General features: G+C 38.2%; 1 protein-coding gene across 1 annotated transcript in view; it reads right to left on the bottom strand.

The window, feature by feature from the left end:
- LOC143019966 (putative E3 ubiquitin-protein ligase HERC1) overlaps positions 1-26,035 on the bottom strand; it is a gene marked incomplete at its 5' end in the record, with an annotated part of 228,531 nt that overhangs the window by 107,293 nt on the left and 95,203 nt on the right. Inside the window, 8 exon segments of the mRNA XM_076176020.1 lie at positions 653-1,070; positions 1,167-1,314; positions 1,582-1,703; positions 4,964-5,104; positions 13,074-13,203; positions 16,860-17,047; positions 17,943-18,095; positions 24,222-26,035. The exon segment at positions 24,222-26,035 is cut by the window's right edge and continues 95 nt beyond it. Coding sequence (XP_076032135.1) covers positions 653-1,070; positions 1,167-1,314; positions 1,582-1,703; positions 4,964-5,104; positions 13,074-13,203; positions 16,860-17,047; positions 17,943-18,095; positions 24,222-26,035 — 3,114 coding nt within the window.

Below are 26,035 nucleotides of genomic sequence, written 5' to 3'. Positions count from 1 at the left end.
CCTGATAACACCCTTTAAAGGATTTTGTTCTGATTGATGCCTGATAGTTCTATTCAACTGACTTGAGACAAAATGAGGGTCTTGAGGAATCTGTATGAAGTTGCACAACAAGAGAAATGTCAGCCATCTCCCTGCTACCCATCTTCAAACCCTGTCAACTTCATTTCCATCTGGAGATGAAGTCCCGTGGATCTAACATTCAGTCTTTAGACTGGGCCCAAGATCACTCATCATTACCTTCAACCAAAGAATTGACAACTATTGACTACTCCCCTCTTTCTACTTTAATCCAATGACAAAGAAATTGTTCTACACTTGTAAAAAACAGAAATCAGCCCAATGTATTTTCCCTGAGAGATCTATAGAAAAGATCAAGGACCAGTGCCAGCTGATGTGGGACTAAGTGTTTCCAGTCAGTGAAACTCCAGGTTGTTATTGACTGAATAACTGACTTGGGCCTTGATCCATGAAGACCCCACTTTTGTCATATAATCTGCACTTGATCATCTGATATTAGCCAGAACAAAATAGGTAATGGGTATCACCAGACTAAAGGAATTAATGTTAAATTTCACCCTGATGACTAAAAAAATCATATGCATTGAGTTTCATGAATAATTTCACAACAAACACAGCAAAGTCTCAAACTAACCATGAGCAGATAGTGCTTTCTGAATGTGCTTCAAAGTAAATCCCATCTCTAATAAGGGGGCAGCAATTGGTGGAGGTGGGGGTGTCAGAGGAGGAGAGGGAGAATGGCTGCGATTTGTTGGTGGAAGTGGAGCCGAATGTGGTGTGGAAGGAATGAAAGCCATTTGTGCAGAGGTAAGGTGAGAAGAAGGTAACTTGGTGGGGCTGTGAGCTGGAAGAGGTCCAGTAGCAGCTGTAGTTGGTGGCTCATATGGTTGTGCACATGGACCATTCATGGAACGAGAAGGTGCACAGGGCACCGTGATGGGAAGGCCAAGAGTAGAATTTCCACAGAAGAAGCCCCTTGCTGGAGGACTTCCATTTGTCACGAGGTTTAAGTCAAAAGTCAGACTGTGTGGCCTTTCTATGCTTTCTCCTGCCTGCAATAATAAAAATTTTGCAAATATCATATTCATTTATAATTCTTGAACCACTTTAATATTGTACAAAACTACAACATGAAAAGACATAAATACCTTGGTCGGCTTCCTTCCTTCTGCAGCTGACAAAGCTGTTATTCTTGATTGAGTATCAGCAACACTAAGACTTTCTTCTGCCCAAGCACGATGGCATACTGCATGAAGAACAGTGTGTGCTCTTTCTATCTCCATTATGCTAACTTGTCTAACAAGTAGGTAAACAAAACCATATGTGCATTATTAATCCAGAATGCAATAATAATAGTATAGCCAATGATTAAGACAATGACGGCAATAAAAATAAGTAACTAAAAGATCATTTAGACATAAAACAATAATTTTTTTCTCACAAAAAGAGTCAAGGCATGCTCTGACTCACAAACCCCCTAATGGGGAGGATACTGCCATTGGTATATACATACATGAATTTCAATGACAAATGATCAAACAAATAAACAAATTAAAGCCTTACCTTTTGAGTGGATGAGGTTGGGTACACACCAACACTAGTTGCTTGACCAGCTTTCGAATGGCACACTGCACTTCATCTTCTTCTTGCACTAGGGAAGTGGAACTTCCTTTGTCACCAAGTTCCTGATAACAAGAATTCTTTAGCATACATAAACTAAAACTTTCATTAAATCACCAAAAACATTTCTATAATACACTTAATCCTTGCCATTTACTGTATTGTGTTCACTATTTTGCACATTTGCTACTAATTAATTAGCTAATAATACTAATTCAATATTTTGGTGATTCTTGTATAAGCCAAAGTGTAGCATTCTGCAACCAGGCATTCATGAAAATTGTGGTAATATGTGGCATATCTCTTTATATCAGTGCCCTCTGAGTGAATGTTTACATGTTGAGCTTGTGTGACTGATTGGCTCCGTACCACTGGGAATGCCACATGATATGGTAGGCTGCTCACCCAACTTTCTTGCATGTATATATGTTTTATTATGTTACCAACCCATAAGAAGTATGGTCAAGCTTCTTAGATGTCTCTGATTGTTTAGTCATGTTTGATAAGTACTTAACTGCTGTGTTTAGTTGTATTTACTTACCTAGTACTTATGCTTGACTTTCTTCCTAAACACTGTATTTGCTATCATCAACTCTCTTTCAAGACACATCTCCACCATCAATTCTCCACTACGATTTTTACCTGGAACTCCATACTTCCCAATCACTCCATCTATTGGGTCATTTCCTACCCTAGCATTAAAGTCTCCCAATACAACTACATTGACATTTCTACCTAATCCCTCTATACACTCATTTATATCTACCCAAAAAGCCTCCCTTTCCTCTACACTCTTCTCACTACCAGGTCCATGCGCACTTACAAAAACCCACATCTCCCTTCCCAGCTTCACCTTCATCCACATCAACCTTGATGAAACCTCTTTCCACTCCACTACCCACTTACTTATCTCTTCATTTACTAGTATAGCCACCCCTTCTCTCCCTCGTCCCCTCTTCACTCCTGAATACCTCCCAGCTACACTCCCAAACTCACAGTTGCCCTTTCCTTTCATTTTAGTTTCACTCAAAGCCATCACATCCATCTTTCTTCTCACAAACATACTGCCTATCTCTTCCCTTTTACTCTCATCTGTACCACATCCATGCACATTAAAAGAACCAAACCTTAGGGTACTTGTTGAAAAACTCCCAGACCCTCTTATGCCTTTACTTTTTTTTAGGAATGTCCCCTTTTGGGGCTACAGGTAGTAGGACTCCTAATCCCATCCCCCATCCCGTTTTTTGTCACCTTTCACAACTCAAGTGGAGAGACTTGGTGGTTGCATTCTCTTTCCCCACCACAGGGTCAGCGAAAAAAGGAAATGAATATTCAGAGAAATGGTACAGGACAGTAACAAGGGGTTGGGAGACAGCATAATGGAGGGATAGTCATAGTATAAAAGAATACTTAGTAAATCATAAAACAGCTATGTATTCAATTTTTTTTTTTTTTTTGTGATAGGAGTTATTTCTGTATTGACAGGGTAGACAGGAAGGCACTGTGGGAGGTACTGCAAATATATGGGATAAGAGGGAAGCTATTAAAAGCAGTTAAGTTTTTTCAAGATTAGTAGAACCTGTGTTAGAATTAGAAATTGAGAGAATGAATGGTTTGAGGTAAAGGTGGGACTTTGCAAGAGATGTTTTATGTTGCCATGACCATTCAATGTGTACATGGATGGGGTGGTGCAGGAGGTAAATGCAAGGATAATGGGCAGAGGATTGGAAATGGTTAAAGAAAATGGAGAAAAATGGGAGATCGCCAGAGATATGTCATGTTGCCATGGCTGTACAATATGTACGTAGATGGGGTGGTGCAGGAGGTAAATGCAAGGATAATGGGCAGAGGATTGGAAATGGTTAAAGAAAATGGAGAAAAATGGGAGCTAAACCAGTTGTTGTTTGCTGATGACACTGCACTTGTAGCAGGATCAGAGGAGGGACTAAGGAAATTAGTGACAGAGTTTGGGAAGGTGTGCGAGAGAAGGAAGTTGAAGGTAAATGTGGTTAAAAGCAAGGTGATAAGATGTACAAGGGGAGAATATGACAGCAAATTGGAAGTGAGTATTAAGGGGGAGAGGCTGGAGCAAGTGGATAGCTTTAGATACTTGGGGTCGCATGTGACAGGAAAGGGAGGAGTGAAAGCGAAGGTAGAATGTAGACTGAGAGAAGCAAGTAAATGCCTTTGGGGATTAAAAAGTGTAACGAGAAATAGACATTTCGAAATGGATGCTTAGAGGAGTTTGTATGAAGGAGTGATTGCACTGACAGCATTGTATGAGGCAGAAACATGGAACATAAGAGATGAAAAGTTTAGATGTCATTGCGATGAAATGCCTGAGAAGTATGGTAGGGGTTACTAGGCTGGACAAAGTGAGAAACAAGGAGGTGAGGAGAGTGGGGTTGGAAAAGGAGTTGGGAGATAGGGTTGATGAAAGGATATTAGGATAGTTTGGACACATGGAAAGAATGAATGAAGATTAGTAAAAGATGTGTGGAAGGCAGAGAGGGATGGAGTGAATATGAGAAGGCAACCAAGGATGAGATGGATGGATGGGGTAAAAGGGGCATTGAGAAAGAGGGGATGTCTGTTGAGGAAGGAAGGGAGAAGACAGAAGATGGGAATGAGTGGAAGGGAGTGGGTGGGGGATAGGGAGTGGCTATGTGTGAATGATATTTTGACACAGCCCAAAGGGATTTCTCCCTGTCTTCTCTTTTTCTGTATGAGGAGACAGAGGGGGGAGGGTCGCTGATTAAATGAAGCAGCTTTGCTGTGGATGTGCTATGTATTGCTGCATTCTGGCCCAGGGCAATGGGTGAGATGCAGGGATGACCCATCATCCAGGAGACAAGAAAAGAGAGAGGGAGGGAGGGAGGGGTGGTGAATAGGAGTGGAGTAGGTGGGGATGAAATGGGATGAAGTGGAATTATGCATTTTGACTTTGGTTACCTCCTTTGTAAGGGGGAAAAAGCCCTTGGTATATATATGTATGTATGTGTTTATGTTTTTTCATTTACTGAAACAGTAAATGCTGTGTTATGTTATATCTGTTTTCGTCCAACTCACATCAAACTGGTACAAAAATGGTATGCACTGAAGCTTCTCTGGGGGAAGAAGCAATCATTCAAGATTTTTATTAATTTGCAATGATTTTTGATACCTATCCTTTGCAAATGGCAAGGACTGAGTGTACAATACTTAAAAATCTAACTTGCTACATATGGGATGCTCTGAAAATTCTAATGTGAAACCATTCACAGTGTGCTGAAATAGGCACTGACCACAATAGGCATTACTCTGTGACTAAAAACTCTCAACTCACTTTGTCCGGGATGGTCCTTGGCACAAGTAGCATCTCTGCATAACGTGCACAGTTCATCAGGGTGTTGAAGGTCCTTAAGCTTGCACTTTGCAGGAATGCCAATTGCAAGGCCATTCCTTCTTCATCGATCAACTCCGGACTCTAAGAATATAAGAACATACAAATGAAGAAGAATGCAAAAGACCATATGGCAATTCCATCTCAATTATCATGAGTCATCCCCATCCATAAAGTCTATTCCATTCATTGACCACTCTATTGGTAAACCAGTTTATGCCTATTTCCTTCTCAAATCTAAATTTGTCCAATTTAAATCCATTACTGTGAGTCCTGTCCTGTTGTCTTGATATGATGACTGGTTTTGCATCACCCTTGTTAAAGCCTGTGAACCACTTGAACACCTCTATTAGATCACCCCACACTTCATCTTTCCAGAGAGTGTAAGTTAAAGTGTCTAAGTCTGTCCTCATCAGGTAAATTTCTGATCCCTTGTATCATTTAGGTCATTCTCCTCTGTACTGATTCTAGTAAACTGATATCCATTCTATAGGACAGAGACCAAAACTGTACTGCATAATCAAGGATAGGTCTAACATCAGATAGTTTGATAATTACCTCTACACTTTTATTTGTAACCATCCTAGCAATGAAACCTAATGCTCTGTTAGCCCTATTCCTGGCACTAATGCACTGTTTCCTGGATTTGAAGTCAGGACTCACTAGAGCTCCTAAGTCTCTCCAACACTCACTTTTCTCTAAAAAAAAAAAAAGTGTTATCTAAGCTATACCTACTTTCTGAGTTGTGTAAACCTATGTTTAACACACTGCATTTTGATATACAAAAGTCCATTTGCCACTTCACCGACCATGTGAACAATTTAAGATCCTCCTCCAGAACCTCAGTGTCTTCTCCTGACCTAATCAGGTATCATATTTAATTGTCACCTGCAAAATTGTCACCTGCAAACTTACTAACATAATTATCAATCCCATTGTTCAAGTCATTTATATACTTAACCCTTGAACCACATCGCAGGGAGATTTTCTCCCGCGTGCATGCACACACTTTTCGTTTAGTGATTTTACCTTACTTTGCATTAAATCACGTACAGGGTTAACATAAAGTACTAATTAAGTTTACATATCATCATTCTAAAGTTTAAGAGTTACTCTTTCAATGTTTATTTTATAATAAACCTGTTTTGAAGTTAAGCATGTTTTTTTTTTTCAATAAAGGGTAAAATTCTCCAGGCGATGTGATTCACGTTCGTCAAAAACAGCGATGTGGTTCTAGGGCTAATGAACAATAAGGGACACAAAATTGAACCCTGGGGAACTACACTAGAAACACTCCCCCATTTGGATTTCATATTGTTTATGGTGACCCACTGTTTTCTGTCATTGATCTAGGCTCAAACACTTTTCCTCCTATGCCATGGGCTTTGACTTTATATACAGTAGTAGTCTCTGGTGGGATACCTTGTCAAACACTTTGATAAAGTCAAGGTAAATAACATCGTAACTATCATTGTTATTTGAGGTCTTGAAGACATCAGTGTAAAAAGATAGAAGATTAGTTACATATGACTTACCCTTGGAGAACCCATGCTGTGAGTCACAAATCAAATCATATCTCTAGATTTGATCTCTTAAAAAATAAAAACAGGAATTTAAGAGAGGCAGAAAGGAAAAATTTGAATGTGTTTAAGATGAAAAGTATGAGAAGTATGGTAGGGGTTACTAGGTTGAATAGAGTGAGAAATAAGGTGAGGAGGAGAGTGACAGTGGAAAAGGAGATGGCAGATAGGGCTGATGAAAGATTACTGGGATAGTTTGGACACATGGAAAGAGTGAGTGATAAAAGATTAGTAAAAAAGATGTAGTAGGTAGAGGAGGGAGTGACCTTGAGAGGATGATTGAGGATGAGATGGATGATGGCTGGGGTGAAGAGGGAGTTGAGAGGGAGTTCCATCCTATCCCCCACACTCTTTAACCTATATATGCACAATATACTCACACCCAACACCGCAGAAATACAAATATCTTCTTATGCAAATGATGTAACAATTACATGAATACATTGTAACACAGAGCCATAGAAATACTACAACAATACTTCAATACTCAACACCTGGTTCACTACAGACTCAAAATAGCCCCAACCAAATCCACGTCACATTTCTCACCAACTGGACAGCAAAACATAAGTACATACCATACCTCTTTATCAACAACACCCTCGTACCACACACATACTCACCCAAGATTCTTTGCGTAACATACCATACATCCATGTCATTCAAACAATACATCACAAACATGTACACCTAGACTCAACGTGCTTAAATCACTTGTAGATACAACATTCAGACACAAGGAAACTACCATTACAGTATACAAGCAATACATATGTTCAGTGTTGGCTGAATTATGTGAGCCCTGCATGGCTCCTAACCTCATTGAGACACACCACAACACTCTGCAGACTAAGCAGAACAAAGCCCTAAAGGCAATTACAGACTGCACAAATACAACATCCACAGACCATCTACACCATGAAGTGAAAGTCCTCAAAGTCAAGGATCACCTAGACATGTGAGGCACACATACATTTGCTGCAGTCCCCGCAAAAACAGCCCACCCATTACACCACATGGCAGAACACCCACACATGCAAAGAAATATCAAAACAATACCCAAATACTCTCTTCTCTTTCTCCACAACCGTTAGACACCAGCCTCCAGAAGGATATACATGATCATATCATTTACTGCTCTAATGGGGGGCCAATATAGTCATTGGATGCCAGTATTGGGTGAGCTCCATAACTGGACCCAAATCATCCACCGAGTGGCGCAGAACCCGACTCCTATTCCAACCTCCACGCGGTACCCCCTGGATTCCAACCAAAAGGAGAGGGCGACTCCAGGTGCTTGGCGCAGTGTGACCAGGCTTACTCCGGGCAGGTGGGAGCTCGTTAGCCATGGTCGGCTGTCTACCTAGGAGACGGGAACTCCGATAATAAACCAACGGGCAGGAGGGGCTCGTCAGCCTGGTTGGCAACTTGCCTAAGAGAGGGAAACTCCGATGTCAAACCTACAACCTGAGGACCTTGCTGTCACCGTCCCAGCTTGCTAGGCCATGGCAGATGAACCTCGCATTTAAAGGGTGGGGCCAGTTTGCGCACACTGCACTTCATCTAAAACTCCCCAGTGCAGACCAAAGGACACATCCATGTTCCATGACCAACCCCCCACCCCAAAAAAGACCTGCAGTGATGGGAAAGGGGCAAAAGTGGCAGGTGGAAGATGTCACTGGAAGCTGTAGTCTCTATCCTGCATGTAGGCAGCTCAGGACTTTGGTGGCCTGGTTGTCGACCCAGAGGCAATAACACCACTTGGAAGCATCCTGAGCAACCAGGCAGCCCTATTTAGGGAGAGCACTGTCTGCTCCACATGTAGAGGGGTGGTAGAAAAGGTTCGCCTAAACAAAGTTTGTCTCCCCTACACCCATTTTGCGGTCAATGGGCATATTCAGAGCGGTCAAACAAACATGGAGGTAAATTTAAAGAAAAGTAAGCAGGACTTGAAAGTCGCCTGCTGGAATGTCAGGACCATGTTTGATGAGGCTGACAGCAACTGCCCAGAACTTCATTCCACTCTCATAGCTCATGAACTTTCCCATCTCAACATTGATATAGCAGCCCTCAGCGAGGTCCACCTCACTGACGAAGGCAGCCTCAAAGAACACGGTGCTGGCTACATCCTTTTCTGATCTGGGAAACCATCAACTGAAAGGCACCTATTGGGCATTGAGCTTATGGTGAAGAACTCCATCACCTCCAAACTGGAAACATTATCCATGGGTCACTCAGATTGCATCATGTCCATGCGCCTACCACTGGAAAACAAACAACATCTCACGCTCTTCAGTGTCTATGCCCTAACTCTACTGGCAGATACTACAGTGGCAGCTTAAAACTATATTGTAAACATTTCTTTAGTGCTTTTCATATTTTGGATGCTATTTTGAACTTGAACACTTGAAATTTCTGGCTAGCCAGTTTCATGGCATTGTGTGTTTGTTTTCTCTCCTATTTTCTCCCTTTTGCACGCAAGTCACCCAGGTGATTTTATTCAGTGCCATCGGACCAATTAATACCAGTGACTTGAAACAAAATATTGCGTGCTTGGGGTATTAACAGTTTTCTTTGGATGCACCAAGTGATTTTTTTTTTTTTTTTTTTTTTTTTTTTTTTGTGGTCCCACGTGGTTTTCCTTTTGGTATTATGTCGGCTCTGAACTTTATACCATAGCCATCTCCGTTCGTCACTGGATCGCCTTTTGTTCCTAAGTGCGTCGTTTGTAAATTAGGAGCCGGATGGACCAGGACTTCTAAACAATATTATCTCTGCGCAATCCTGTTGGCCAGTGAATTACGTTCGCTCCTTTCTATAGTGACTGGCCCTTTTACTTATTTTCTTTTTTCATTGTACTCAGGCTTGTACTTTTTTTTTTTTCATGTAATGCCATATTGTATTTGGTTATAGTGAATTAATTAATATATTACATTTCTAGACAGGCATGTTGCCTTGGCAGCCATGTTTGTTACCATTGTGACATCATTTCATGATGGTCATGTTTTCTTTGTTTATTAGAATTTTATTTCCTACAATTCTTTCATTCTGAATATTGAAATTGTGATTCATAGTGTAGGGTATTCAAGTCCCTTAATTGTGAATAGTTGTATTAAAAATGTTTTTGCTTCATGTATCAGAGCAAATATTATTGTTTATATTTGTTCAGGTCATTCTTGTTATTTGATGAGCAATTCATTGAGTTTGCCATTATTAACTGTATGTGTTTTCTTTGTTTTGACTTTGATGTTACTACGAAGTGGGTTATCTTATCCCTCTTTTAATATGTCTAAACAGAAGGTACCATCCTCTCTTTATTCCCCAAATCCATTTGCCACAATGGCTCATACTTTCACATTACATCAGGATCCTTTTGTTCTTAAATTTTCTGATAATCCCCAATGTAAAGCTAGTGATTTTATTCGCAGTGTGAAGATTGTATTGTAAATACTAATGTTTCAATGAGGTCTGTGAATATTTCTTTCAAGAAGTCACAGTTTTTGCCCAATTCATTGGCCTCTGAAATGTTATCTGCTTTTGTGTCTCTACCCCAAGTCTTTGGATTATAATTATGATTTATTTAAGTCTAATTTCCTTAACTATTTCTGATGCCCCTGTCGGCAATTCCTTTCAATGGTGTTTTAACTAAGCTGGCTGATGTTCTTACATCCAAATTGGGCACTCTTGACTATATGCATGCTGAGGCACAGGCCAACAGAATTGTAGTTGAAACCTAAGATTCTCTCTCCCATTTAGAGTGAGTTGATCATGGCACTATCTCTTTAGATAGGTTTCGCCTTATTTTGGCGTTTCTTATATACATAATTTTCTTGGCGCCTTCTGAGAGGAGAGCTGCCTCTTCTCTCAGTTATAAGAGAGATAAGACCCTACTGTCTTTCGCAACAAGGATTTCATGTAAGCTTAGGGAAGTGCCTTCTGATTCCTTGTGTATTAGCAATGCTCAGTAACATGCCAATGTTCCTTGTTCTTCTCCACCCCCACAGTCTTCAGTTCCTACTAACAGCTCCCTTTCCTCTACATTTACCCCTCCTGTACTCACATGTTTGCTTTATCCAAATTCTATTATACTACATTTCTTGATGTTCAAATTCACTTCACTCTTCTGACTCAATTTCCAGATTTTGTTCAAGTCTTCTTGTAATGATTTGGAATCTTCCTCTGTACTTACTCTTTTTAGTAGTTTTACATCATCTGCAAAATTCATACAACATTCTACATCCTCATCCATGTCATTTATACATATGGCAAACATTATTGGAGCCAATACGGAGCCTTGTGGGACTCCACTTATCATTTCTTCTCAATTTGAGTTCTTTTCTCTGAATACCACTCTCATTTCTCTCCCATTCAAGAAATCTTTCATCCATTCCAGTAACTTTTCTTGTATTACACCTATTGCTTCAATTTTTCTTAGTAGCTTTTTGTGTGGTATTTTGTCAAATGCTTTTTGTAAATCTAAGAAGGCACAATCTGTCCATCCATCCCTTTCTTGAATTATTTCTATTAGCCTCTCAAATAAAAGCAATCAAGTTTGTGGTACATGATCAGTATTTTGTTCTCCTCCAAATCTTTAATCCATTTACTTTTGATAAGTATTTCACATATTTTTGCTATTGTACTTGTAAGGGAGACCAGTCTATAGTTTGTTGGATTTTCTTTGTCTCCCTCCTTTGTATATTGGTAAATTATTTGGATTTTCCCAATCTTGCACTACTTTTCCTTCATTGAGTGAGGAATCAATTATCTTGTGTATTTTGTCCATTAGTTCATCTATATATTCTTTCAATATCCAATTTGCAATTTCAGCTGGCCTGTGTGACTTTCTGACATCAAGGTTCTTTACTTGGTCCCTTATTTATTTCTGTGTGACTGTTATTTTTTTCATTGTGGGGGGATCTTTGTCTTTCCTCCCAATTTAGTGAGCTTTCAATTGTGAATACAGATTGAAAATGTTTGATAATAATTTCAGCCATTTCTACACAATCTATTCTTTATTTCCTTCAAACAGTTTCACTATTTTGTGTTTGTCTTTTAGTTTGTCATTTACATATCTGTAGAATAGTTTAGGTTGGTCCTTGCATTTTTCTATTATGTCTTTTTCATAGTTTCTTTTTTCTTCCCTGCATATTTTTACATATTCATTTCTTAGTTTGATGTATGTTTGCCATTTGGTCTTTTTTTTTTCTTTTTTCCATCTTTTCCAGGCTTTGTCTCTTCTATCTTTAGCTTCACTACACTTTTTGTTATACCAACACTTTATGTATACCCTTTTTTGTTTCTTCTTTGGTACATATTTATCTGTTCCCTCCTTGTATTTTTCTTTTAATATGTTCCAGTTCTCTTCCATCTTTGTTTCTTCATTTAAGAAATTTTCCCAGTTTTTTGAAGTCTGTTTTGTGGTACATTAATCTTCCATCTGCAGATGATTAAAGTGGCTTTTCACTATATAGTTGAAGAGATGATGAAAAAACTTATTGAAACCTGATCCATTCAAGACTGGAATATGCATCAGTAGTATGGTCCCCACACAGAGTGAAGGATATAAGCAATATCAAGAGAATACAAAGAACAGCAACAAAACTTGTCCCCACCCAGGCAGACAAACCATATCAGGAAAGACTAATAGTACTGCGTCTGCCAACTTTGAAAGATGGGAGAGAAAGAGGTGATATGATTATAGTATTCAGATAATTAAAGGGGATGGATTACATTGAAAAGGAGATCTCTTGACTAAGGATAGGAGGGCTTTAAGAGGTTATGGGGACAAATTAAGAAAGACCTAATGTCTAAAGGATGTGAAGAAATATGGTTTTCCATATAGAAATAGAAATACTTGGAATAACTTAGCAAGTGATACAGCCCAAGCTGGAACAATACAAGAATTCAAATCTAAAAATGATATTAGAAAGTAAGTATGTAGATTAACCCCTTCCATACGGTGCCGCACACGTAGGCGTCATGAGGAGCAAGTGGATTCGCGACGCTGCCATATCGGCGTCTTGATTATATTTATTGTAGTCGCCCCTGTGTTTTTACATTCTCCCAAATGCGCCCTTAATCCCATTCTCTGTGGTTTTCAAAATTCGCGGGTGAAAGAGAGAACGATCGATATAAGCGGCGACTATATTTTATGATGCGAATATTATTTCGTTACGTCGTACGGCTGGCATTGGCTGCTGCCCGCGAGATTTAAGTCCCGTATTTAAGTGGTTAAGGAGAGATCTATACATGAATTTGAGGCTACATATGTTAAATTGAAGAGTAATGGGACCCAAAAAGTATTGCCCCTTTCCTGTATACTCCATTCCCTGCTACATGCAACCTTGAACACTTAAAACTATTTTGAATTTTTCCTTTATACTTTTCTATCAATCAAATACCCAATCTATCTGTACAGCAGATAGAATCATGCAAGCAATTTCTCATTTTTAATTAAATGTTTTAGTAATTACCTGGCTGCACATTGTGTTTGATGGAGCTTGGGGCTCTTGCCGATCGTTTACTCTACCCGTCACTTCATCCATTATAGATGTCACAAGGTGGTTTGTCAAGGATTCAACTGTTCTCCCTGCACCATCTCCACTGTTTCAGAATAAGAGAACATAACTATGATGTAAAATTAAGTGCAAGATTTTTTTATTCATTCAACTTCATTTCTGGAGATTAAAAAAATATATATATATGTACACACACACACACACATATATAAACAACATACTAAATCCAAGGCAGTTTGGATTCAGACAAGGACAATCATGTGTCACCAATTCAATATGTTTCTATTCAAGGCTAATAGATATAATACAAGAAAGAGATGGATGGGCTGATTGTGCATTTCTAGACCTAAAAAAAGCTTTTGACAAAGTACCACATAAAAAGTTACTTAAGAAATTAGAAACTGAAGGAGGAATACAGGGCAAACTGCTTAAATGGATGGAAGACTTTTTGCAAGAAAGAAAAATGAGAGTACTGATAAGAGACAAACACTCTAACTGGGATGAAGTAATAAGCGGTGTTCCACGAGGAACAGTTTGGGCCCCAATAATGTTTGCTATATATATTAATGATACGGATAAAGAAATTGAAAGTTACATGAGCTTCTTTGCAGATGACACAAAACTGTTAAAAAATGTGAACACGGAAGAAGATTGTGAGTCACTACAGAGTGATCTCAATAAAGTATGGGAATGGAGTAGGAAGTGGGAGATGGAGTTCAATACAAAAAAGTGTAGTATAATGGAATTTGGAAAAAAGCAAAAAAAGAATAGAAGGATCATATAAATTGGGAGAAGAAGGAATAAAAAAAAGTAGAAAATGAGAAGGACCTGGGAGTCATTATTATGAATAATATGTCACCTGAGAAACATATAAACAAGATTTTTGGAGAAACTTATAATTCAATAAGAACAATCAAAGTGGCATTTACATACCTGGATGAAGAAATGGTGAAGAAAATATTAATCACTTTGATAAGACCAAGATTGGAATATGCAGCAATGATGTGGTCACCAAATACAAAAAAATGTATAACAAAACTTGAAAGAATACAAAGAGCAATTACAAAATTGGCACCAACACTCTCAAAACTATCATATGAAGAGAGACTAGCAAAACTTGAGCTACAGACACTAGAGCAAAGAAGAGAGAGAGGAGATTTGATAACTATTTACACAATCATGAAAGGCATAGAAATTATTGATAGAGAGGATCTAATAAAATGGGATGAAAGAAATACAAGAGGACACGGAAGAAAATCAAGAAAGACAGCTATAGAAGAGATCTGAAAAAGAAGTTGGCACCAACTCTTTCCTAATTACCGTATTTTTCGGACCATAAGGCACGGGAAAAATCCTTAAAATCGGCCAAAATCGGGTGGTGCGCCTTATCCTGCGGTGCGCCTTATGTGTGGCTTCAGTGCAAAAAAAATGCCTCGGATAGTGACGTACTATTTTGACACGTTTCGTAGCTAGCCTGCCGACGGTGACAGTGCATGATAGGCCTAGCAAAAGTTACAACCAAGTTATAACCAAGATGCATGTATCTAGACAAGAAAATAGTGAAAACTTGGACAGTTTTCAGGTCCCTGCCACAGCATTCATTTACACTATCATGGCTATGACATGATAGCGTCCACGACACAGATAGCCATTTTGCATTGGTATAGTCTCGCTCCACTCAGACTGTAGTCATTTGGGTATTTTTTTTAGTTTCGATCATGGGCACAATATAGCAATATAAAATTAATTATTAATTTTGTAAAGTAAAATGTATTAACGTAATATGCAATTTTGTGGGCGGAAATGAAAATAAAAAATACCTTGCTACAAGCAAATATGCTAATGAACGAAGTCGGTAGCATAGGATCGGGACGCCAACGTCTCTCACGACGACGACAACGAGGACGAGCCGGATGACATTTAATTTGCAGGTAATGATTTATTAAACACAGGTTAGGTTAGGTTAGACGAATTTATCACCCTTTCATATCTTCGACGTCGGCATCTATCATAACAAACATGGCGTACCATTTGTCCGACACGACTTCGTTACTTACGAAATCTGTTTCAGCACATTTTTTGTTTTTTATTTCCGCTCACAAAATTGCATATTACGTTGATACATTATAATTTACAAAATTAATAATTAATTTTTTATTGCTATATTGCGCCCATGGTCGAAACTAAAAATTTATCTTCATTTGTAATCTTGTGTTTTTAAGTGAATAGAGAGTTCCGGGAATAAAACTGCTAATGTTGGTTTTATTCCCCACAATTATCGTAACATGTTTGTTGCTTTTTAGGAGTATTGGCAGGGCAGACCGTCCATGGAGGTGGTCTGATTTCACTGACCAAAATAAAAATATATATCATTTATTTTTGTAATTTTGCTCAATCCCAACCGATTTTTCTCATTTAACAACGAAAATGTTGTTCTGAATGCACTCACATATGCATGATTATCCGATGACGAGACCAGGTGCACCTTATGGTCAGGTGCGCCTTATGTAAGGACAGGGAATAGCAAATTACGGGTGCGCCTTATGGTATGAAACGCCTTATGGTCCGAAAAATACGGTAATATACAAAGATTGTCCAAATTGGAACTACCAACTCTGGAACAAAGAAGAAAAAGAGGAGATCTGCTGACTATTTATAGAATCATGAAAGGAATGGAAATCCTAGATAGGGATGATTTATTAAAATGGGACAATGAAAAAACAAGAGGACACAAAAGGAAAATCAGAAAGGATAACTATAGAAGAGATCTGGAAAAAAAAAACAGCTTCCCACATAGAGTGCTGGATGCCTGGAATAAATTAGATAAGGAAACAGTGTGTGCAAACACTATTCAAGATTTTAAGAAAAAACTTGATGCTGAAAGATACAAAGATGGGTCACCACAAGCACTCCCTTCCCGTATAATACAACTAGGTAAATGCAGGGTCTTGGCATGTAGTGAGATTGTTCACATTAATTGTTCCATTATCATGGTTTCCATTATTATAGTTGTCCTATGCAGGGCTGTAGCCATGGGGGGCTATGGGGGACTTTGTCCCCCAAAAATCCAATTAGACTCCCCAAATTTATTTTTACTCATATATATGTATATATATATATATATATATATATGTATATATATGTGTATATGTATATACATATATATATATATACATATATATATATATATACATATATATATATATACATATATATATATACATATATATATATATATATATATATATATATATATATATATATATATATATATATATATATATATATATATATATATATATACAGGTGTGTGGGCCCAGTACAGCAGCAGCCCCCCTAAAGCATGATTAGCACCCCCAAAATTTAATTCCTGGCTATGGCCCTAGTCCTATAACACCAATTATTCACAATAATGGAGGGTTGAATGTTATGGTAATAACATGGTAAGAGGGAAAGAGTAAAAGGATTGAGTGAAATGAGAATGAACTGGGTAAAGATTTCTCTCCCACATGTCTAATCACATTGTAGGAAATGGCATACAGGCTGAGAAGAGGAGAGGAAAATAAAATTAAATGTAAAAAGGGAGCATGTTAAATGCAAAGATGTTTGTCAATTCCTTACAACAATAAGGCCTAAAAGCATTAATGGCCATCTATACTGATCAACCTCAATGGCTAATAAAGTGATCTGTCACTTCACTTTGATATTTGTGTTATTCAGAAAGTAAAATTTGACCTTAACCTTGATCCTTTAAGTGGTGTTGATGATGAAGAAGGACCAGAATTGGTGCTCCCTGCAGAGGTAGCAGAGTTTGGCAAAGGAGGAGGCTCATGAGGAATATGTGGAGACACTAGGCTACCTGCTACTGAGGACATATTGGATTGTACTTCATCTGTGACTTGGTTGTATGACACCTTGGGAAAATGAATCTGGAAGAGAATGATACATGCAAATATGAAATTCATATGTACACTTAAAGTCCTCTCATCCCTAATCAAGAGATTCCCTCTGTCAATTTAGTCTATCCCCTTTAGCAACCTGAATAATGTAAACAAATCACTTTTTTATCTTTGATGTTTCAATGTTGGGAGGTTCAATGCTTTTGGTCTCTCCTCAAATGGTTTATCTGCCAGGCTGAGGACCAGTTTGGTTACTATTCTTTCTTTATATTCTCTCAATCTTGCTTAGATCCTTCACTCTGTGTGGGGACCATACCACTTGATTTTAAAATATATTTCCCCACTGTCCTGAACCCATTGACTGATGGAAAGGGAGGTAGAAAGAGAAATACAAAACCAAAGATCTGTTACCAAAATATGAAAAAGTTAGAATTCTGGCTAGTGCCAGAAAAATGGCACCCCTGTTATTACATCATAGTGATATACATTTTTTTCAACTATGAACAGTCAAATGTTGTGAATTAAAAAGCTGCAAATATTAGGAGGCACCTGTGTGATCTAAACTAGTGGTTCTTAACTCCTGGGTCGTGACCCAAAGTTGGGTTGCCAAGCCGTTTGAATGGATCCTCAAGGATTTCTGGACTTATTATTTTCCCAATATTCCCGATGAAAATAATACTGTATTCGAATACCTAAATCATTAATATTTAAGCATAACATTAGAGAAATGATTTAACCAAGAACAATTACTTTAAAATCTAAATGAAACTAAATGTTTTAGAGGGTATGGGTTGCCATGGTCTATCTAGACAGGATTTTGGGTCACTGCCAAAAAAGGTTAAGAACCATTGATCTAAACCCTTTAAAGCCAGCATATCAATATTTGTATATACAGTCAGAATATGTTGACACTCATGGTACTTACCTCTTGAGTTAAACCAGCTAATCTCATGATTTGTGTAATAATTGATGCAGTTATTCCTGTTAGTTTGTTCATATCAAACTGTGAAGGTTCAATAGGTTCTAAATGATTCATCTGAAAATCACTTATGCTCATGTCCCCATCACACCATTGGACCTGTAACCAAGAACAATTTTATTTAAAATTTAATAACAATATTCTTTAAAATTAATATGTTCAAACAGAAAAACAAACAAATTAAACCCTGTAGTATCCTACAATCATAAGCAATGCAGCAAGACACAACAGGGCCAGTTACTAATGTGGTTCAAGACAGAGAAGGATGGGTGGTCTTTGTATATTTTGACTTGGAAAAGACCTTTGATAAGGTGTGACACAAGAGATTGAAATGGAAACTGGAAAATATCAAAGGCCTTAGTGGAAACATACTAGAATGGATAAACAATTTTTAAAAGATATATAAGAACAGTAGTGAGACATGAAAAGACAGAATGGAGAAAAGTAACCAGCAGTTACAAGAAAGAACCAACTAATTATAGATCAGTCTCACTAACAAGCACTGTAGCCAAAATTTGTGAGAAAATTATCAAGAATAAATGGGTAAGACACCTGGAAGACAACAATATAATAAATCCAAGACAATTTGGGTTCAGACAGTGAAGATCATGTGCCACAAATTTAATCTGTTTTTACTCAAGACTAATAGATATAATACAAGAAAGGGATGGATGGGCTGATTGTGCTTTCTTGGACTTACAAAAAGCTTTCAATAAGGTACCATACAATTTTTTTTTTTTTTTTTTTTTTTTTTAAAATATAGGAGGGATACAAGGTAATCTACTAAACTGGATGGAGGACTTCCTGAATGGTAGAAAGATGAGAGTAGTACTCAGAGAAAAATATTCAGGTTAGAAGGAGGTGATTAGTGGAATTCCTCAAGGATCTGTATTGGCTCCAATAATGTCCACTATTTATGTGAATGACATAGATGATGATGTGGAATGCTACATGAGCTTCTTTGCAGATGATACTAAATTGTTGAGGGAAGTAAAAACTGAAATGGATTGCGAATCACTACAGGGAGACCTGAACAAGGTTTGGAAATAGAGTCAGAAATGGGAAGCGGACTTCAACATTAAGAAGTGTAGTATAATGGAGTTCGAAGAAAGGAAAAACAGATTATCAGGACTATATAGAATTGGAACTAAGGAGGTAAAGAAAGTGGGATCTGAAAAAGATCTGGGAATAATTATCTCAAATTATTTGTCTTCTGATAAACAAATAAACAAATTTGTCAAAGAATCCCATAACTTGCTAAGATCAATAAAAGTGGCATTTACCTATTTGGACAAAGAAATTATTAAAAAAATATTAGTTACACTGATAAGGCTTAGACTTGAATATGAGGCGACACTGTGGTCACCCAGTACCAAAAAGAATATAAAGAAAATTGAAAGAATCCAGAGAGCAACCATAAAAATGCCTCCAACACTTTCAAATTTGTCATATGAAGAGAGACTGGCTAATTTGGAGTTACTGACTTTGGAGCAAAGAAGAAAGAGGCAACCTACTGACCATCTACAGTATAGAATCATGAAGAGCACAGAAACAATTGATAGAGAGGACTAGCTAATTTGGGACAAGAGAAACACAAGAAGACATGGAAAGAAACACAAAAAAGATAGTTATAGAAGAGATCTGAAGAAGAACAGTTATCTACACAGATTGGTGGACACTTGGAACAAACTGGATGAAACAGTAATGTGTGCAAAAGCCATTCATGAATTTAAGAGCAAACTAGACACTGTGAGATACAAGGGAGGACACCACAAGCATAGCTCCCCTTCCCATAAAATACAACTAGGTAAATCCTAGTTGCTGAAAGATACAAAGATAGGTCACTACAAGCATAGCTCTCTTCCTGTGTAATACAACTGGGTGAAAGAAATACATATACTATTTATGTGAATGACATGAGGGTGTGGAATGTTATATGAGCTTCTTTGCAAATGACACAAAACAGGTGAAGAGAGTACTGAAATGGAGTGTGTCACTGCAGAGAGATCTGAAAAGGGTCTGGGAATGGAGTCAGAAGTGGGAGGTGGACTTCAACATAATGAAATGTAGCATAATAGAATTTGGAAAAAGTAAAAATTGGTGCAAAGGAGGTAAAGAAAGTGGGATCTGAAAAATACCTGGGAGTAATCATTACAAAGGACATGTCCCCAGATAAACTGATAAACAAAATTGTCAGAGAAACCAACAACTTGCTAAGCTCAATAAAGGTGACTTTTATTTACTTTAATGAGGAAATAATGAAGAAAATACTAGTCACACTGGTAAAGCAAAGACTGGAATACACAGTGACACTATGGTCACCCAGCACCAAAAAGAATATAAGGAAAATTGAAAGAATCCAGAGAGCAACTACAAAGATGGCCCCAACACTTTCAAAAATGTCATATGAAGAGAGATTGTCAAAACTAGAATTACTGACTCTGGAACAAAGAAGAGAAAGAGGTGACTTGTTGACTATCTATAGAATCATGAGATATGGAAGTCCTTGATGGAGAAGACTTACTATATTGGGATAAAAGAAATACAAGGGGGCATGGAAGGAAGCTCAAAAAGGACAGTTATAGAAGAGACCTGAAAAAGAACAGCTTTCCCCACAGTGTGGTGGATATATGGAACAAACTAGATGAAACAATAGTGTGTGTAAGAACCATAAATGAATTTAAGAGCAATTTAGACACTGCAAGATACAGAGACAGGACACCACGAGCATAGCTCCCCTTCCTGTAAGATACATACATATACCAAAGCTTTTTCCCCCTTACAAGGGAGGTAGCCAAAAAGGAAGAGGCATAAAAGCACTCCCACCCATTCCATCCCTGAATACACTCCACACCCCTCCACCCTCCCTCTTATCTTAGCACCTCCTGGATGACGGGTCATCCCTGCACCTTGTCCACTGCCCTGGGTCAGAAGCTGTGTCGCAAGACACAGCACATCCACAGCAAGGCCGCTTCATTAAATTGGTGACCCCCCTCTCCGTCCCCCCATGCATAAAGGAGAAGACGGGGAGAAATCCCTTCGGGCTGCGTCAAAAATTTGCTCACACATACTACCTCACCCCCCATTCCACCTCATGCATCACAACATCATCCATATACAACCATTCTCCATTCACCCGTCTTCTGTCCTCTCTGGTCCTTCCTCAACAGACATTCCCCTCTTCCCCAAAGCCCCCTTCACCCCATCCATCCACCTCATCCTTGGACGTCCCTTCATGTTCACTCCCTCCACATCTGCCTTCCTTACCTCTTTTACTAGCTCCTGTAAGATACAACTAGGTAAATACACATGTCAGTTGTCAGCCTGTCAACACGTAATCAAGTGGCACTCCTGGGGACTACATTATAAATGATAATGAGGGATGACTGTACAACAAAAAATGTAGTGAGGCTAATGATAGAAGAGACAAAGCTTGGAAAAGATGGAAAAAATATAAAAAGAAAAAGAGAAAGTGGCAAACATATATCAAACTAAGAAAAGATTATGTAAAAATATGCAGAGATGAAAAGAGAAACTATGAAAAGGACATGATAAAAAAATGCAAGGAACAACCTACACTATTTTACAGGTAAACTAAAGACAAACAAGAAATAGTAAGACTGCGTCAAGGGAATAATGAAAATAAAGAAGATGTAAGTAATGGCTGAAATTATGAACAAACAAAATCTGTATTTACAATTGAAAGTTCACAAAACTGGGAGGAAATACAGTGAGAAAGATTCCCCACAATGAAACAAATAACTGTAACACAGAAGGAAATTGGAGACCAAATAAAAAACCTTGATGTCAGAAAATCACATGGTCTGGACGGAATTGCAAACTGGATATTAAAAGAATGCATAGATGACAAAATATACAAGATAACTGACTACTCACTCAAAGAAGGAAAGGTACCACAGGACTGGATAAATGCAAATATTGTACCAATATATAAAGGAGGGAACAATGAAAATCAAACTATAGACTGGTCTCCCTTAGAAGCACAATAGCAAAAATATGTGAAAAAGCTATAAAAAGTAGATGAGTTAAACTTCTAGAGGAAAAAAATATACTGAATCCATCACAATTTGGATTTAGACAAGGAAGATCATGTGCCACAAATTTTATTTGCTAACTCGAGACTAATAGAAATAATACAAGGGATGGATTGTGCTTTTCTAGATCTACAAAAAGCATTTGATAAAGTACCACACAAAAAACTATTAAGAAAAATGGAATCAATAGGTGGTATTAAAGGAAAATTATTGGAATGGATGGATGACTTCTTGACTAGGAGAAAAATGAGGGTAGTAATTAGAGACATATACTTGACCTGGGAAGAAATGATAAGTGGTGTCCCACAAGGTTCAGTATTGGCTTCAATCATGTTTGCCATATATATAAATGACATGGATGAAGGTGTGGAATGTTATATGAATTTCTTCACAGATGATGCAAAAATACTAAAGTAAATACTAAACTGGAGTTACCGATGCTGGAGCAAAGAAGAGAGAGAGAGGTGACCTACTGATCATCTACAGAATCATGAAAGGCACAGAGATACTCGGTAGAGAGGACTTACTAAACTGGGACAAGAGAAACACAAGAGGACATGGAAAGAAAATAAAAAAACATAGCTACAGAAGAGAAATGAAGAAAAACAGTTTTCCACATAGAGTAGTGGACACTTGGAACAAACTGGATAATGAAATAGTGTGCACAAAAACCATGAGTTTAAAAGCAAACTAGACACTGCAAGATACAAAGGCGGGACACCTCGAGCATAGCTCCCCTTCCTGCAAAATACAACTCGGTAAAGTACAGAGGAAGATTGTGAATCACTACAGAAAGACCTAGATAAAATCTAGAAATGGAGTCAAAAGTGGGAAGTGAACTTTAACATCAAGAAATACAGTATAATGGAGTTTGGAAAAAGTAAAAATAGAATATCAAGGATATATAGAATTGGTGAAGAAGTCAAAAAAGTGAGCACGGAAAGTGACTTAGGAGTAATTATCAGCAAAGACGTGCCACCAGACAAACATATCAATAAAATAACCAGAGAATCCTTCCATTTACTAAGGTTGATGAAAGTGGCTTTTGACTATTTGGATGAGGAAATGGTAAAGAAAATATCAGTTACACTGACAAGACCAAGATTGGAGTATGCTGCAACACTATGGACACCCCGTACTAAAAAGATTATAAAGAAATTAGAAAGAATACAAAGAGCAATGACAAAGATGGCACCAACACTCTCCAAATTGACATACGAACAAAGATTGTCCAAATTGGAACTACCAACTCTGGAACAAAGAAGAGAAGGAGGAGATCTACTAACTATTTACAGAATTATGAAAGGAATGGAAGTCCTCAACAGAGATGATTTATTAAAGTGGGACAAGAGAAAAAAAAGAGGACATGAAAAGAAACTCAAAAAGAGATCTGAAAAAGAATAGCTTCCCATACAGAGTGGTGGATATCTGGAATAAGTTAGATGATGCAACAGTGTGTGCAAATACTATTCAAGAATTTAAGAACAAACTTTTTTTTTTTTTTTTTTTTTGTGTGAGCAAAATTTGACGCAGCCCGAAGGGATTTCTCCCCGTCCTCTCCTTTTATGCAATGGGGGGACGGAGAGGGGGGGTCGTTGATTTAATGAAGCGGCCTTGCTGTGGATGTGCTGTGTCTTGCGACACTGCTTCTGACCCAGGGCAGTGGACAAGGTGCAGGAATGACCCGTCATCCAGGAGGTGCTCAGATAAGAGGGGGTGGAGGGGTGTGGAGTGCATTCAGGGATTGAATGGGTGGAAATGAATTTATGCCTTTCCCTTTTTGGCTACCTCCCTTGTAAGGGGGAAAAAGCCTTGGTATATGTATGTATGTATGTAAGAACAAACTTGATGCTGAAAGATACAAAGATGAGTCACTACAAGCATAGCTCCCTTCCCATATGATACAACTAGGTAAATACAAATTTGAGGTTAGGTATTACAAAATTGAAGAGTAGGAGACAAGACCCAATGAGTGTTGCTCATTTTCTGCAGACTACAATTAGGTAAATACATACACACACATCACAGCTCTTTGTAAGTTTAAAAACATTATCACTCTCAAAGTCACTGTTACTATTCAAGATTTTGTTCTGGCTAATGTGAGACTATTTTGTTCAGGTTAAGAGGGAACTTTTAGACTTACTGTGTAGAAAACTAAGATACAACATACCTTAACTGAACCATGTCCTGGTCTGACAGTACCCAAAACCATCGCCTTCTTTCCAGATCCTTTTTGGATACACATACCACCAACTCGAAGACCTGTGTCAAGCCCTCCAATCACAGCTAATGCAGGCCATACTTCCTTACACAACTGTTCTAGATTTAGATCAAAAAGCAAGTTTTGCTTCTTGTTAGCAAACTTGTTCTCTGACTCTTTTGAAGTTTCTGACTTAGTGTCGTTTCCACTATCTTCTTCACTTTGAGGCAACTGGATTCTCTCCTCTTTATTTACATTGTGATCACCATTCAAGTCTTTCACATATGTACTTTCTTTACTTGTCTTCACATTGCTTTTTTTCAATTCCTCCTCTTTTTCAAACCTCTCATCTAAAGTAAGTTCTTGTTCTGCACTATCTAGCCCAGGACTATTGTTTAATCCAAGAGCGCCATAGTCCCCTTCCCCATCACATTCTTCTTCTTCCCTGGTTTCATCCAGAATGTCACCACAGAAAACATCATTATTCCCCTGGCCTTCTTTTGGACTTGGAATAAGCTCCTTTGTCTGATTGAGCCTTTCAATAATACAGTCATTGATTTGCTGATTCCAATTGGTGGCATCATGGAGCTGGCGAATTAAAGTAATATGTGCTTCAACCATGACAGCAGCCTGGGGAGCACATAATGGGTCCCCAGGATCCAGATCACGTGGAGAGCCCCGTACTTGCATATCAACCATCTTCACTTTCTCACCAGGATTGGTGCTATAAAACATGACACAAGGGTAAAGTTCGGTGGCATCAATATTTTCAAAAGCTAACCGTGGCTCTTCTCCATTCTTTCCAAAACTAAGTGTTCTTGCTTCCATGTCTAAGACGACAGTAATGTAGTCTCCTTGTGTAAAACCCGGAAGAGATACACTTAGTTCACCATTATGATACAAGTTTCCTGAATATGCCCTATAGAGCCACATATCTGATGTAGTTCTATGACTGTAATCTCTGACAGGATATTTTGAAACCCCAACACATGTTCCTTCATTGCCTCTGTTTTCCTTTACAATCAAAAACTTCCACTGATAACACCCTGAAGTTATTGGAGTTGTTCCTAAGCAGTAACCCCTTCCTCCAGGTCCATGCACCAGTGTATGTCCCCCTTCAACAGAGCAACAAGTTGACTTATCAGGATCAAATCCAACTTCCTGAACAGGAAGATTATCATCTGGAGAATCTGGACACATTTGGTCATCAACAATTTCAGGACTAGATAAACGAACTAAATGTTTCTGAAGTTCCATAACCAATTGACTTGCCTTAACATGTGCCAAAGCTTTTGGTATACTCCACATATTTGCAGCAAGCTGGGTGAATAACTGCCTAGCTACTTGCTCCCTTGCTTCTAGGTCTAACTGTGCAAAGGGTAATGTTATAGTTAAAAGGTTTAGGGCTAAAACTCTTGTTCTTACACTCATTACTTGTGGTAAAAGGCTTTCTCCTTTTTCACCAGTTATCTCTAACAAAAGCTTAACCCACGATTTCTCTCCAACAAGTTCCCTTACTCTCTCATTGACACACACTCGTCTGACAAATACTAGAAGGTCTCCAAGAGTAACTTCAAGATGTCTTCTTCTCTTTGCATCAGCAGCAAAACCAATATTCCTTGAAAGTATTCCAGTCAACTTTAACTTAGGCTTCTGTTTTGTCTCTTTTTTTGTATCATACATTTCTGTTTCTGCTCCAGATCTTTCCTCCTCCAGTTTTACTTCATCACAGATACCAACTGCAGGGCCTTGCATATTGTTGTCCTTAATGTGAATCTCATTTG

Source organism: Oratosquilla oratoria, chromosome 38 (assembly GCF_046742065.1).
Source record: "Oratosquilla oratoria isolate Oo_2021 chromosome 38, ASM4674206v1, whole genome shotgun sequence".
Taxonomy (NCBI): Eukaryota; Metazoa; Arthropoda; class Malacostraca; order Stomatopoda; family Squillidae; genus Oratosquilla; species Oratosquilla oratoria.
This window is presented reverse-complemented; position numbering and strand designations above follow the sequence as displayed.